Source organism: Cornus florida, unplaced genomic scaffold, assembly GCF_030987335.1.
Source record: "Cornus florida cultivar Cherokee Brave unplaced genomic scaffold, ASM3098733v1 CherokeeBrave_3.0.0_Hap2_Chr02, whole genome shotgun sequence".
Lineage (NCBI taxonomy): Eukaryota > Viridiplantae > Streptophyta > Magnoliopsida > Cornales > Cornaceae > Cornus > Cornus florida.
The window spans coordinates 68,561,586-68,578,020 of NW_026775572.1; the positions used below are offsets into that span (position 1 = coordinate 68,561,586).

The following is a 16,435-nucleotide window of genomic DNA, read 5'->3' on the forward strand; positions in this document are numbered from 1 at the left end:
TGTAATAAGGGAATATGCCTTTTTTTTTTTTTTTTTTAGCTTAATGGGCTTGCCCTTTAATAAGGGAGCAAAATTTTTGAGTTTCGTGAGCTTATCCTTTATGCTCGCCCTGCATTGTGGTCATGGTGGCAGAAACCCACCAGACTTAATGTGCAAGAAACCGAGCTTGGTTCCTGGTAGAAAAGACAATCCTTAGTGTTCGATGGTTAAAACCTCATTGGGCATAGGACCACCTTGGATGTGGTGAACTCATTAATTATAGAAACTTCATTGGACTTAAAGTCCTCCTAGTGTTTATAGACCTACCAGGCTATGGTTTTGGATGATCGGGCATTGGTTTTGGAAAGCTATTGCCTGGTCTCGGAAAACCAAGTACCCCAAGAGGTCAGGTACAAGCTGGGGGAGAGAGACCAGGAACTCGGCTGGCTTGATGTACCGAGGTTGATGCGTCAGTCTTCTAAACCTTGTCATCATATGTAAATCGACGATTGATATCATGTGATTCACTACTCTGCCCCCAGTATAATGAATGTGGGGTGTTGGGTGAGGACCCATTCTATAGACATTTAATGACGGTAAACTGGGTATCTTAGTGCTGCAACAATTTACAATTGTCTAAGATGTTGGATTGTATTCAGGATGATTACTGAAAATCTGCAATGGATTATGGATCAAAAATTCTACACAATTCGAAGTCGATGGGCATTTCCTGTAAGGGAAAAGAGGTGGCAACCAGGAGTCTAGTAGGTAAAAGCTCGGTGTCCAGCGATCGGCTTGATACTTGGTGGATGGGGGCATGGTGCCCAACGTACGTACGACAGATGATGGCTTGGTGACCACTAGTTGAGTACCTCGTTAGCGCAATGATCGCCCTGGACTTAGGAACCTCCTTGGTGGTAGAGGCTTCACTGGTAGGTAAAAACCCCCTTGTTGGTAGTGGCCTCCTTAGTGGGTAGATACCCACAAGTAGATTGCACAAGGGTCTAGCTATCTTGCTAAAGTCCTTGATAAAACGGCGATAGAAACCGGCATGACCTAGAAATGAGCAGATTTCTCTCACCGTAGAAGGTGGAGGTAATTCAGAAATAAGCTCAACTTACTTATCTACTTCAACACCTTTCTTGGATATGACATGTCCAAGCACAATCCCCTTTTGAACCATAAAATGGCTCTTTTCCCAACTAAGCACTAGGTTTGTCTTTCGACACCTTTCAAGCACTAAAGAGAGATTTTGTGATACCCCTCGATTTCGGAAAATGGGTTAATCAAGTCTGCACATGACACCGAGGAAAAGTATCAAACAATTAAGGTAATAAACAATTATATAATACAAAAGATAAATAAGAATAAACAAATAAGCTAAAAAGAAACTAAATAATAAAATCCTCCAATAAATAATCCAATAGAATTAATCATCCAATAATAATCTAAATCCTCTGATACCAGTAACTCTCTAGATTACAATTCGAGAATCTATCTTGTGGACCCCTAATAAAATCCCAATACAATAACTGAAGTAAAGAAATCCAAAGACAAAAAATAAAGGAAATCCTACATAGAAGAGTGATGAAGACCGTCTCTGCTCAGCACGAACAATCTCTAAGTCTGGAACTGACGAACACCTGAAAAATAATAGTGGCTCAGGCCTACGAACAAGTTCTACTTTACTACAGTCCAAACAGAGACCTGATACATGTATACATCCTAGTCAACTCCATAATAACTATATAGTCCATATATATATATATATATATATATATATATATATATATATATAGGTACACACTAAAGGACTCTCACTGGACTATAAGGTGGCCTTAACCTATATAGTAGGCAACATGCAAAACATACAAGTAGTGGGCATGAGTACCTAGACCTACCAGTGCATACAACTATCCATTATATCCAGCTATGCATCCTTGTCAATATACGCTCCCTAACCACTGATCCTAAGACTCAAGCTCATATCATGGCACATATCTATAGATATATAAATCCATCCTATCCAAAACATAAAAATAAACTATCCGCCGTATTCTTTCAATGACATGTCATCCAACTAGTTCCGTGGCCTGACATGAATAGGTAGAACTTAACTTATTAGTTAATCCATCCTTTATATGTCCCCAAATCCTGGCGATGGTGTATTACATCCACAATCCAACAATTGATGCAACATATATATTCATACATCAAATAATCCAAAAATAGCATGGTATAAATCATACAGACATTTCTTAAATAACTTTAAGCAATAATGACAATTTAAATAGCATGCGGTTAACTTACATCCCAAGTAATTAACCTCATCTCAGTTAAATTATACTAATCATCCTAAGCATGATTAAAATCATTTAAACACTTTATTTAACTTGTTAAAACAATTAAGTAAATCAAAGCATCCAATAAACCACGTAAAAGTTTATTAAAAATCCTCTACTGTCCAATCCTATTGCATATAAAGGTATATTATGCATTATGGGACATTCCCAAGTCCATTAAACCCATTTAAATTAATTAAAACAGATTTAAAACAATTCTAGGCAATAAAACATAACTCCCACGTCGCAGCCCAACCGAGTTGACTCTTTCACAGAAGGAGTCAGCTCAATTGCCAACCGAATCGGCTCATTCTCAACCAAGTCAGCTTGGTTCATCAATCCAGTTGACTCGTTCTCAACCGAGTCGGCTCGATTAACAACTGAGTCGACTCAGTTGGGACTGAGTCGGCTCTTTCCTGCTGTAGATCGTCTTCTTCGTCTCTAGCGACCTCTGTCTGCTCCGATCTCCTCCGTTAAGGGTCCTAATTATCTGTACTAAGTCTCAAACGATCCTAAATATTTATTTTAATCCTTTAAGCATAAATTAAACCAATTAAAACAGGTTTTCATGCATCATAGATCAAAATCAAACAATCATATACACATATAATAGAACATTGTAATTAATCCTTTTAAGCATGCATATATGGTCGTTTTATTGTTTGATGATCCTAGAATCGTCCTGGGCATGCATAGAACACGTGATCTAAGGGAAATAGAAAGAAGAAGAACTTGCCTTAAGGTTTCAAATTGAAAACCTTGACCTTCTTCTTCCTTGCTTTTCCGGCGACTCTTGGGTTGCTTTCGAAGCTCTCTACTGCTTGGTTCTAACCCACGAACAACCCTACTCCTTCCTTCCTTGGTTCGGCCTTCTCCTTGGCCAAAAACCCTCTATTTTCTCTCTTTGCATTCTCTCTTCTCTGCCACTCTCTTTGTCTGCGTGATAAAGGTTTTGTAACCCTTTTCACAGACCTACTATATATATATATATATATATATATATATATATATAATCCTAATCCCTTCCCAACTTTGTTACCTTAAGGAAAAATAAAATAAAAGGAAAAATAGAAAAATATACATATATATATATATATATATATAATATAATACATATAACTGTATATATAATACTAACCATCCTAATATTATTACTATTACTATAAACAAATAATAATAATAATAATAACTATCCAAATATATATATATATCCATACATATATATATATATACACACACACACAAACACACACACACACAACTATCCATGGGTAAATATCCGTACCCATCAAGACTCCTATCCAAGTAGTCCATGTGACCCAATTGGTTGGTCCATTGCTACTATCCAAATCCAACTTTTTAAAAAATAAAATAAATAAACATTTAATCCTAAAAATTAAAATACAAATAACTACGCATCTTTTAAGCAAATAAGATCACACAAAACAATATAATTAAAATATACCATTTAAGCACACACTTAATTTAAACAAATAATTTAATTAAAAGCACATAAACAAATAGCCACATAATTAAATAAAATGTAATAAAATAAATAAATAAATCTCGAGACTATCCTTTTAAAATTAGGGGTATTACAGGTTTTTGAGGCATGAATCAAACGTAAACCCAAAGACCGAGAAGTCATCCATGAAGACTTCTAGATATTTTTCCGAAAAAATCGACATCATACACCTTTGACATGTGGCAAGGGAATTGCACAAACCAAACGGCATCCGTTAGTCAGCAAATGTATCGAAAGGACAAGTGAATGTAGTTTTCTCTTGATCGAGCGGGTCTAGGGCTACTTGATTTTAACCTGAGTAACCATCTAGGAAACAGTAGTAACTTTGCCCAGCCAATCTTCTTAAGATTTGATCAATGAAGGGGAAAGGAAAATGGTCCTTTTTAGTGGCGGAGTTGAGCTTACGGTAATCAATGCACACACGCCATGAAGTGGTGGTGCGTTTAGAAATTGGCCCACCCTTGGTACTCTCAACGACCGTAATTCACGAATTTTTGGGAACTACTTGTGTTGGACTAACCCATTTACTATCGGAGATAAAATATTTGATCCCGGCATCCAATAGTTTGACCACTTCCTTTTTGACCACCTCTTTCATGTTAAGCTTCAACCTCTTTTGAGTGGCCCTAAAAGGCTTTTCATCTTCTTCCATATGAATGCGATGCATACACACGGAAGGATCAATGCCCTTCAAGTCGGCAACACTCCTTCCAATGGCTTCTTTGTTCTCTTTTAGCACTTCCAAAAGATCCTTCTCTTGGTCATCTTCAAGATTTGAAGCAATGATGACAAGAGAGTTTCCTTCAGGCCTAAAAAGGCATACTTGAGATCAAATGGGAATGGCTTAAGCTCGAGAGTAGGTAGAGAAATGAATGATGGAACTGGTGAAGTACTTGAGAGTGGAGGAAAATGTTCTTCTGAAGTTTTCCAAGGCGGGTAGTCCAATGTGGCCACGGTGTCCATTAAACCATTCACTTCACATATGGAGCCTTCGATGTAGAATGCATCCATATTGAAGTGAGTGAGGCACACCTCGAGAGGGTCCTTTGATAGAATAGAAGGAAGGGACTCTTCCACAAGTTCATCTAAAACATTCACTAAAAAACTCTCGCATTCAACAATGGGATGTTGGCTTGCGTTGAAAACATTGAGCTTGACCATCATGTTGCCAAATGATATGTCCATGATGCCCGATATATAATTAATTATAGCATTGGCGGTGACAAGAAATGGTCTTCCGAGGATGATGGGAATATGATTGGTAGGGTTGGGAAGCAGCTCGGTATCAAGCACTACAAAATCAACCGAGAAATAGAATTTGTTGACTTTGATGAGGATGTCCTCAACAATTCCCCTCAGTTGTTTTGTGGATCTATCAACTAGTTGGAGGACTACCGAAGTTGGCTTTAGGTCACCCAAACCTAATTGACAATACACGGAGTAAAGAATGAGATTAACACTCAACCCTAAGTCTAAAAGAGCCCGATGAACCTCATGGTTCCCAATGATGCAAGAGAGGGTTGGAGCACCGGGGTCTTTGAACTTAGGTGGGGTGTTATACTTAATGATTGAACTCACTTGCTTCGTAAGAAGCACTTTCTTAGGGGCTTGACATTTACTCTTCCTCTTTTGTGTACAAGTCTTTTGAGAACTTGGCATACGGTGGAATTTGACGAATGGCATCAAGAAGAAAGAGGTAGGATTTTACTTGCTTGAAAACTTTCATCATATCATGGATCTTTCCTTCTTGTCTTGCAAATGGAGAATAGTCTCTCAAAGCTTGAGGAAATGGAGTTTTTGGCTCATAAGGTTTCTCTGCATGGAAGGAAGATGATTATGATGATGGAAGGTCCTTAATGTGACCACTTGCTTCTGGTGAAGTAGGAATAGAATTTGGACTAGGAAGCGGATAACCATTTGGTTGCATCGGGTCAGTAACTTCACTAGGCCTCTCTACCTTGTTATTAACTTTCTCACCACTTCTCAAAGTGGTGATGGCTTATACTTGCTCATGCCCGAAAAATCCTGATGTAGGATTTGATTCCACCATGTAGTATGCCTTAGGATTGGGCTCAGGTAGACTAGGCAACTTTTCCTTCTCCCTTGCATTCATTAAATTAGCAATTTGCCCAATTTGGGATTCAAAGCTTTGCAATGGATTGGGAATGAGAGTGTAGCAATTAAGTGTTTGCTTCTAGATTACCCAAGGCTGCCAGAACCTTGTCCTCAATGGCAGAATTCCTAGGAGGTGCTTGAGGTGGATGATAGTAAGATTGAGAATTCGAAGCTTGATGGTTAGAAGAGTGATTCACATTGTGAGGATGATAAGATAGAGGATGATATGCTTGAGAATTTGAATTTTGGAGATGAGGAGGAACATACTTTCCTTGGGAACTTTGAAGATGACGAGGGTTTGCACCCGTTCCTTGATTTCTCTAAGAAAAGTTTAGATGATCTCTCCATCCCTGATTCTATGTATTTGAATAAGGATTGCTCCTCGGACAAGTGAAAGCGGCATTGACTTGCTCTTATGACTCACTTGGTAAAACTTGTCCAAGAGGACAATTGGAAATATTGTTAATATAGCTAGAACAAGTCATGCACATCTCATTTTGAGGATGGGAAGAAGAGGATGATTGATTTGCTGGGTTTTGACTCAAAATAAATTGATGAAACCTTTGAGTAAGAGTTTTGACCTCAGCGGTAATTTCCATGGACATAGATTGGAGCTTTTCTTCCCTCCCACATTTGAATTACGACCTAATCGAGAAGATGAAGATCAATGCATTGAATTTTCACTCATATTTTCAAGAAGAGTCCAAATGTCGTCTTCATGCTTTTGCAAGTATGTGCCTCCACATGAAGCATCGACGATACTTTTGTGAGTGTCGGATAAGCTTTCAAAGAAGCATTGAACGAGTTGCCACTTAGAAAGGTCATGATGTGGACACTTTCGTAGCAAATCATTCAAACGCTCTCATGCTTCATGCAAAGGCTCTCCATCACCTTGGGAAAATTCATGAATAAAAGTTCGCATTGCATTGGTCTTACTTGTGGGGTAATACTTTTTAAGGAACTCTTGTTATATTTGAGCCCAAGAAGTGATTGTATTTGCCCCCAAGTTGTTAAACCAATATTTCGCCTTATCTTAAAAAGAGAAAGGGAAGAGCTTCATTTTTAGAACTTCCTCTGGAACATCCGTGATTTTCAATGTTGAATAAACTTCTAAGAACTCATCCAAGTGCTTGTATGGTTCTTTGTGGCTCATCCCATTAAGTAGGGGGCACATTTGGATGGTTCCCGGCTTTATTTCATAATCGTGAGCCCTAAAGTCTGGTAACCGATAACAAGTCGGTGCATTGCAGACATTTGGAATGTAATGATCTCGAAGGATCATTTGAGGATTGGGAAATAGGTACGCTAAATGAACTCCGAGAGGGAGTTGCACTAAATTGGGTTGTTGCACCATATTAGGTTGTGGAACTACATTGGGCCGTGGGGCTCCTAGAGGTGGTGGTACTACATTGGGTTGTGGCATTCCTAGAAGTGGTGGCACCAATTGAGGCTCAACAAAACCAAGAAGAGGTTTTTATTCTTCCATTGAATTGATTGGGTGGTCAAGAATAGGAAGATTTATTCTAGTACTACCTTTTAACCGTCGAAGGGAAGATTCAAGTTCTTGGTCTAGAGGGACGAAAGGAGTATGAAGAGACCTTCACAACAATTCACAACAACTCCATCCACATACGATGATCCCGTTCTCTTCAATATCAAAATGCAATAAAGTAATGACCACGACAAAGGCCTATAATTGAGCAATAAAGTAATGGCCTCAATAAGGACCTATGTTTAGACAAGAATATAAACAATGTGACAGCCTCGACAAAGGCTATCTCGCAAGCATATATAGCAATGTATAATTATGGTGCAAGAGTTCAAGAAACGCTCACAACGGTCCCAAGCAACAATGTTGTGATCCAAAGCTTGCATCTCTTGTAGTCAAGTACCTAATTGAATATAGAACAAAAAGTAAGAAAATAATAGGAAATTAATCCTACTTGCAATCAAATGAGCACTAATGTCTAATTTGATTCCAATTAAAACCGTTAATTGTGATACCCCCGAATTTTCGGATGCGGGTTGGCCAGGCCCACGCCCAATTACCCGAGGATATTAAATCAATTAGCAATAAACGAACACAAAATATAATTAAGAAAGCAGGAATAAATAAATTGCTGAAAAGAAACTAGAATGATAAACCAAAACTGGAAACCTCAGAATAAAATTTTATAAATAAATATTTAGTCTGATACACTCAACTTCTCCAATTCTAATACAACTCGGGAATCCATCTCTAATGGACCCCTAATAATAATCCAAACTGGTAATGGAAGCTACTTAAAGAACATCCAGAGTAAACCATGGAGGAAAGTCCTACGTCAACGGAAGAGTGAGTAGTAGTCTCTGCTCAGCACGATCAAGTCTAAGTCTGGAACTGACAAGTACCTGAAAAATAAAGATGGGTCAAACCCACGAACAAGTTCTAACATACTACAATCCAAGCAGAGACTCGATACGCATATACATTCTATCCAACTCAACAATAACTAAATAGTCCGTAGATATGTATATTCACACTACAGGACTCTCACTGGACTATGAAGAAGGCCTCAACCTGAATAGAAGGCAACATGCGAAAACGCACCCATAGGTGGGCATGAGTACCTAGACCTAACAGGGTATACCTCAACCTCTCATATCCAGCTACGCATACTACTGCATATACGCACCCTAACCAACGAGCCTGAGACTCAAGCTCATCTCGTGGTACCATAAAAATATATTTAAAATCCATACATATCCATCCACAAGAAATCCAATAAATCGTTCAGCTTATTCAGCTGCATAGACTTATACAAGAGATCCCATAAGTCGTTCAGTTTATTCAACCGCACAGACTTAAATATAAGGAGAATTATGTTTTTATAATTCACACCCTTATTCCAAAATATGTAGGACTGAGTATTTTGAATCAGTCGGTCCCTAGTATGCCACCGTCCCATACCGGTGCATACAATCCACAAAATCCATATAATTGATAGAACAGGTAAAACCATTCAGCAATTAAAATCCATAAGGTAGGAATTAGCGTTTTGAGCTAAATCATACCTAGTATGTCACCGTCCCATACCGGTGCATACAATCCTCCATATCCGTGTAAATTACAATATATAAATAATAAGCAAGTAATTTACAGTCCTAAACCAAATATTCGTACCATTGCAGAAAAGTAATTAAAATTTCAGCAATTTAAATCCAAGATCTAAACCATGTATTTGCAAGAAACGGTGTAATAATTCAACAACCAGCATCCAGAGCATGCCTAGATCAGTTTTAATAAATCAACAACTCTATCATGCATTTAAACCAGTTTTATAATCATGTTATAATCCAAACAATTGCTAAATTAATTTAAGCAATTTAGTTCTTTCCATCCGGTAACAGCGTACTAAGTGTTATACTCGTATTCTGTTTCATCCTTTAACACAGAGCCATACCCTATGCCCCAAGTCCAATTTGTTAATTAAAAGACTCCACCGTGCATCTAAAACCTAATTTAGAATCATGTTATAGCATCTTAAATTGTCAAATTTAACTAGACAATTAATTGTCTTCCAGTCGTTAATCGTACGCATAGTTGTTAAATAGCGCACTATTAATTCCATTAACACAAAAAGGGTATTTTATGAAATTAAAGACCTTGATTACAGGTTAAACTAATTAATGAAAACCCCATTAAAATTCTAAATCTGTTCAAGAACCCCAAGTGCCAAAACAGTAGCTAAAAACATTACAGTACGTGTCAAATTCCATCAAATTGGAAAGAGCCTGCTCTTGGCAAAGTAGAGCAGGCTCCAAAACAGCCTAGAGCCGGCTCTATACAACCTTGGAGCCGGCTCTAATCAGGTGGGAGCCGGCTCTTGGCATTCCAGAGCCGGCTCTCCTTCCCCCTGTGAGCCTTCTCTCCGTTCTGCTCTGTTTCAGCTTCTCTACTCCTTCAACGGATCATTCCTATTGGTTTTTAAAACTAATCATAGGAGTCTAATTTACACCCAATAGCATCCCATCAGATTGTTATAACAGTAGGAATTTAATACGACATCAAAACAACAATCGACTTAACATGTCCTTATGCTCAAAACTGAAACGAGTTAAGTTTTATATAACAGTTAATCCATAGCTAGCAGTAATTAAAGCTTAGGCATACTTGTTCCTACCACAATTCCATGTTTAAAATGGTGTAACCATCCTTAGTAATCTGTTAGATTAGATTAAAGGCAATTAAACCTCTACATTTCCAAAAACGGTAACCAGATTTGCCTCAAACAATTTATGCATTGTTTTACTATAAACACCAGTGTTTTAATCCAGTTAACCAACCCTTAGAACTTTAATATGGCCTTAGAACATACTGAAAACCCCAATTATACCTTCTAACAGGATCTGAAATTTCCAAAATCCAACCCTCGTAGCCCAAACGGTCGCCGAAACATCAAAAACTGGAAAAACCGTGAAGGAGCCTGCCCTTCTAAAAGAAGAGCCTGCTCTCTTTTGCTAGGAGCCGGCTCTCCTAGTCTTGGAGCCGGCTCCAAGTCCCCTAAGAGCCGGCTCTTTGATTTTAAGAGCCTGCTCTTTAAACTTTGAGTCGTTTCTCTTCCCGTGTGTTCATCGTCTCTACGTCCGGTAAACTTCTGAGGAACTGTCTTCCAATCCTAAGGTTCTTAGATGTTTAAACTAAGTTTCCACATGTTCCAAAATCTATTGAATTCGTTGTTCAATTACCAAACTCAATTTAATACATGGATTTTGCAACAAGAATTTAATACGAGCAGTTTAAGCATTCTTGAGCATCGACTGTTGCAGCAAATCAAACTTGCAACCTAAATTAATTCTAATGTTTCCCAACATGTTATAGAACTAATTAGAATCCTTACTCATCAGATTACACGAATTAAACAGAAGTTACACAAGGAAGACAATTAAAACAACCAGTACACATATAACAACTACAATCAGTTTTAAAACAACAGAGGTACAAGAAATCCAGTTTAATTTTAATCCTTAACAGTTCCCTGGAGTTGTGTTAGACATGCAAAGAACACGAATCAATGGGATAGAGTTAGGATTAGAACTTGCCTTACACCGACGTCGTCCTAAAGTCTCCGGCCAACCCTCTGTTTCTTCCCTCTCTGTTACTTCCCAGACTTCTCCCAAATTACTTCTGCCTTTTCTATATCGTGAATACAACCCTTAACCCTAGGAAGAACATCACTGGTATATTTATAGACCACCAATTCTAGGTTCTATTAAACCCTAAATGATTTATCCGGCCCATAGACCAACCTATATTATACTAACGTCGGCTGCATAATTGAAGGTGATAATAACACTAAAACCCTAACCTAATCCTACCATAGTGGAAATTAAATAGAACAAATACAAATTCACAATTTAACTTATTCAAATAATTCATATAAAACAATTACATCCATTTAATTCAAATCACAAATAAATAAATGCAAATCAATAATCAATTATTGTAATTAAACCCATCAACACCTAGCCACGTAAGCACCTCCAACATAATTAAAATAAATACTGAAAATAATAAAATAAATAATAAAATTCCGATTATAATCTTTTTACGTTTTACTGAAAATAATTAAAATAAATACTGAAAATAATAAAATGCAAATAATTCAAACGCTCCCATGCTTCATGCAAAGGCTCTCCATCACCTTGGGAAAATTCATGAATGAAAGTTCGCATTGCATTGGTCTTACTTGTGGGGTAATACTTTTTAAGGAACTCTTGTTATATTTGAGCCCAAGAAGTGATTGTATTTGCCCCCAAGTTGTTAAACCAATATTTCGCCTTATCTTAAAAAGAGAAAGGGAAGAGCTTCATTTTTAGAACTTCCTCTAGAACATCCGTGATTTTCAATGTTGAATAAACTTCTAAGAACTCATCCAAGTGCTTGTATGGTTCTTTGTGGCTCATCCCATTAAGTAGGGGGCACATTTGGATGGTTCCCGGCTTTATTTCATAATCGTGAGCCCTAAAGTCTGGTAACCGATAACAAGTCGGTGCATTGCAGACATTTGGAATGTAATGATCTCGAAGGATCATTTGAGGATTGGGAAATAGGTACGCTAAATGAACTCCGGGAGGGAGTTGCACTAAATTGGTTTGTTGCACCATATTAGGTTGTGGAACTACATTGGGCCGTGGGGCTCCTAGAGGTGGTGGTACTACATTGGGTTGTGGCATTCCTAGAAGTGGTGGCACCAATTGAGGCTCAACAAAACCAAGAAGAGGGTTTTATTCTTCCATTGAATTGATTGGGTGGTCAAGAATAGGAAGATTTATTCTAGTACTACCTTTTAACCGTCGAAGGGAAGATTCAAGTTCTTGGTCTAGAGGGACGAAAGGAGTATGAAGAGACCTTCACAACAATTCACAACAACTCCATCCACATACGATGATCCCGTTCTCCTCAATATCAAAATGCAATAAAGTAATGACCACGACAAAGGCCTATACTTGAGCAATAAAGTAATGGCCTCGATAAGGACCTATGTTTAGACAAGAATATAAACAATGTGACAGCCTCGACAAAGGCTATCTCGCAAGCATATATAGCAATGTATAATTATGGTGCAAGAGTTCAAGAAACGCTCACAACGGTCCCAAGCAACAATGTTGTGATCCAAAGCTTGCATCTCTTGTAGTCAAGTACCTAATTGAATATAGAACAAAAAGTAAGAAAATAATAGGAAATTAATCCTACTTGCAATCAAATGAGCACTAATGTCTAATTTGATTCCAATTAAAACCGTTAATCCTCGACAACGACGCCAAAAACTTTATTTGACTTTAGTGTGTACTACAAAATGTGTTAAATTTTTTATATGAAAATGTGCTAAGTGGGCATCAACATTTATATTTATAAAAGCCACAAAACACTTACACGCGAGTATGAAGTGAAAAGGGATCGTCCATAGGGATTAAACACGTGATTGGAATTTAACTTGACTTAGTGAACATGAGATTGAAAGGAAGTTTATTTAGTTGATTAATCTAATGTTCAATTAAATGAAACATGCAATGGAAATAAAACTAAAGTAAATAGGGTTTAAGTGATAGGAAGAGAGTCTTAGGACGTAGGAGTCACCACTAAGCTCATGCATTAAACCACTTGTCTTCAACTAATGGGGAAAAACCATATTGTAATCAAAATGTGGCTACAAGCACATATCAATCAAAAAGATAATACAAATTGCAATAATAAGCATGGACTATCAAATTCAAGCATGAATTGTCTACCTAACTACAATTAACCTAATGGTGTAGTGCAACTCATCAAGACTAAGCATAATCCATCAAGCTAATTAACAATTGTACCAATTAAGACCCATGCATGGCCATCACTAAACACAATTACAAAAAGCATTTAGTGTAGAGCATAACCTCAATTAATTACACATAAGCCAATATGCAACCAACATAGAGAATCAATAGGAAGAATTATCAATAAAAACCTTGGTACAACCAAGTTTGATTATGCAAGATCATAACACAAATTACAACATATAAATCCCCAAAAATTGAAGAACAAGAGTTTAATTACACAAGCTTAGGGCTCATCCAAGCCCTAAGTGAAGGACTAGCCACTCATGGAGAAGGTAGATGTCATCAAGGTGTCTTCAAGATCAATCTCCAAGCTTGGGTTCATCTCTTCTTCTTCTTCTTCTTCCTTGGTTGAAACCCTAGAGAGAGAGTAGATCTGCAAGTTATTCTTTTCTTCTCTAAAATGTCTAACAATTGCTTAGGCTTGCTCTAACTTACCAACAAGTGCCAACCCTTGAAAAGATAGTTCAATCCTCTATTTATAGGTGTCCCTTAGAGTTTAAAACAGGTCAGACCTATACCATCAAATGATGCAATCCCGCAGCCCTTTGGTCCTTGAAATTCGAGCCTGAAACAAGCAATTAAAACTGCTCAACTTAAGTTGTGATTGATCGCAGGAAGCCACGATAGATCGTAATTTGGACAGGATCGATCGTAATCCATGGCGGTTGAGTTTGATCTTATCTTCATCAGGATCGATCGCAGACTTAGCAAGATCGATCACAGACTTGGCAGGATCGATTGTAGACTTAGCAGGATCGATCGTAGGCTTGATCTTTGCTGACTGGGTTATCCTCTTCAGGATCGATCGTGGAAAGGTAGGACCAATCGTGGAGCTTGCAAGATCGATCGTGGCTTCATTTTTGGCAATTTCTGGAACTTTTCTCGCTACATTTGCTTGACTCCAAAAAGACTTTAATGAATTGAATTTAGCCCGTTTGAACCTTATTGACCTAAAATTGACAATAAAACAAATTAAGACTAGAACGGGAAAGTAAGGATAGATGAAAGGTCTAATATACCCAAGATTAGGGGCTGAAATATGCATATTCCAGCACTTATCAGCCACCTCCATTGCCTTCCACCATCGCGACTACCATCACCATCATTTTTGCCGCCTACAACCACCACACCGCCGTCGCCTCCATTGCTTTCCACCACCGCCTTTCGCCACCGTCCTCGCCACCACTACCACCTTCCACCACCACCACCTCCATTGCCTTCCACCACCATCATTGTTGCCACCACCGCCAATACTTCCACCACAACAACCACTTCCACCACCACCACCTACACTACTACCACCTTCTACCGCAGCTACCACCGTTACTGCCATCTCCGCCACTGTTGCCTTCCACCATAACAACCACCGTCACTGCCACAGCCATCACTGTCGCCTTCCACCACAACAACCACCGTCACTGCCACAACTATCACTGTCGGCACCACCTCCACCACTACCGCCTTCCACCATCACCACTACTGCGACCGTCATTGCCTTCTACCATCATCACCTAGAACACCAATGCCTTCTAACTCTACCACCATTACTTCCACCACTTTCCACTAACACCACTGTTGCCTTCCGCTACCATCACTGCCGCTCTCCACCACTGCTACCACCGTTACTTTCAAACACCACCACCTACAACACTACCACTTTTCACCTCCACCACCATCATTGCCATCATTTCTTATAAAAAAAAATTATAGAAAAATGTTGTTTTGTTAATTTAGTTTATTTGTCACTAAGAGGGGGTATTTTGGAGAATTCAATTTGAAATTCATTCCATTTTAAATTTTAAATTAATCCAACCAAACACTAGAATAATTACTATCATTCAATTCCTATACGTTTCATATTTGTATCCAAACAATAGAATGTGAATGACCATTCCATTCTCATTCTCACTTCCATTTCATTCCTGCATACCAAACGCAACATTAAGAGAATGGAATAAATAATAGTTGAAAAAGAGAAGGAAAAAAAAAACCCACTTCATCAACATAGTCAAATTCTGTTTAGAAATAAATCAATATATTCACACTATTATCTAAGAATGAATAAATCAATCTAAGCATGTATGACCATTCAATGAGATAAAAGAAGAAATCAGTCTAAGCATATACAACCATTCACTAAGATTTTAAGACAAAAAAAGATAAAGCACAAGAAGCCCTCATACTATTTATTATAGCTGGTATAAATTCCTATATTTTCAAGGACAATACTTGCCTACTCACCAGTGAATAGAAAATTCATGCTTACCCCTGATATAGCACAAAATTAATGGAACGCATGTCCCTATAATATAAAATAATAAAAATTAAAAGATTTGAGAGATTATCCAGATTAAACCCAATATGATCCAAATCTAACTCTCTATCCCCCTCTCTCTTAGGCTACTTTGGTTTCTCTTTTTGTCCAAGGAGTGAATCAGAAGGGGATTTAGTAAAAAAAAAAAAAAAAAGAAGCTAAAATTCTTAAATAAAATAATATTACAAGATACAAACAAAGTTCTGGATGATAAATACAAAGAAGAACTATAAATGTAATAATACATAGGTATTTGTTTTCCGCCAAAAGAAAAAGAAGACAAGAAATAAGCAATAACAATCTATCCTGCAATCAACAAGTCATCTATCAAACTATGTCAATAAGATTTTAAATAATTTGGTGTACTTTAGATAAAAACAATTGATAAGTATACATAAGGATTACACATTAAACCATGAAACATATATTAAAGTCAAAACTTCTGGTATTAACAGATTAGGGTTTTAGCGAAGTAGTTTGAGAGAGGGAAAGAGAGGGAGAGTTAAATTAGGAGTTGATTTGCATCATTTTGGGTTGACTTGGCAAGCATTCAATTTTTTATATATTTTTTTTATTTTCTATTTTAGAGACACTTGTCACATTACTTTTGCTTCACATTAGGAATAACTTCCTACTCACCTGTGAATAAACAAGTATCGTCCTATTTTCAATATTTGGAACAAATTGCCCTTAGATCAACCCCCCCCCCCCCCCCCCCCCCCCCACATCCTCTCTGTTTCTACACCGTATCTCTCTCTCTCTCTGGATCAACCACTCCAGAAGAGAAAAAGAAAGAAAAGA

General features: G+C 37.7%; 1 protein-coding gene and 1 pseudogene across 6 annotated transcripts in view; one reads left to right on the top strand and one right to left on the bottom strand.

The window, feature by feature from the left end:
- The window catches only part of LOC132295243 (uncharacterized), a 47,403-nt gene that overhangs the window by 20,023 nt on the left and 10,945 nt on the right, over window positions 1-16,435 (bottom strand). The window contains exons 2-5 of one of the 6 annotated variants that reach the window (XM_059793424.1): window positions 12,590-12,646; window positions 8,285-8,352; window positions 7,797-7,853; window positions 1,556-1,622 (exon numbers count right to left, since the gene is read on the bottom strand). In XM_059793424.1, coding sequence (XP_059649407.1) covers window positions 1,556-1,622; window positions 7,797-7,853; window positions 8,285-8,352; window positions 12,590-12,646 — 249 coding nt within the window. The other 5 variants (XR_009478382.1, XR_009478377.1, XM_059793423.1 and 2 more) reach the window with 5 other exon arrangements.
- LOC132298033 (small nucleolar RNA R71) lies at window positions 6,780-6,877 on the top strand (annotated as a pseudogene).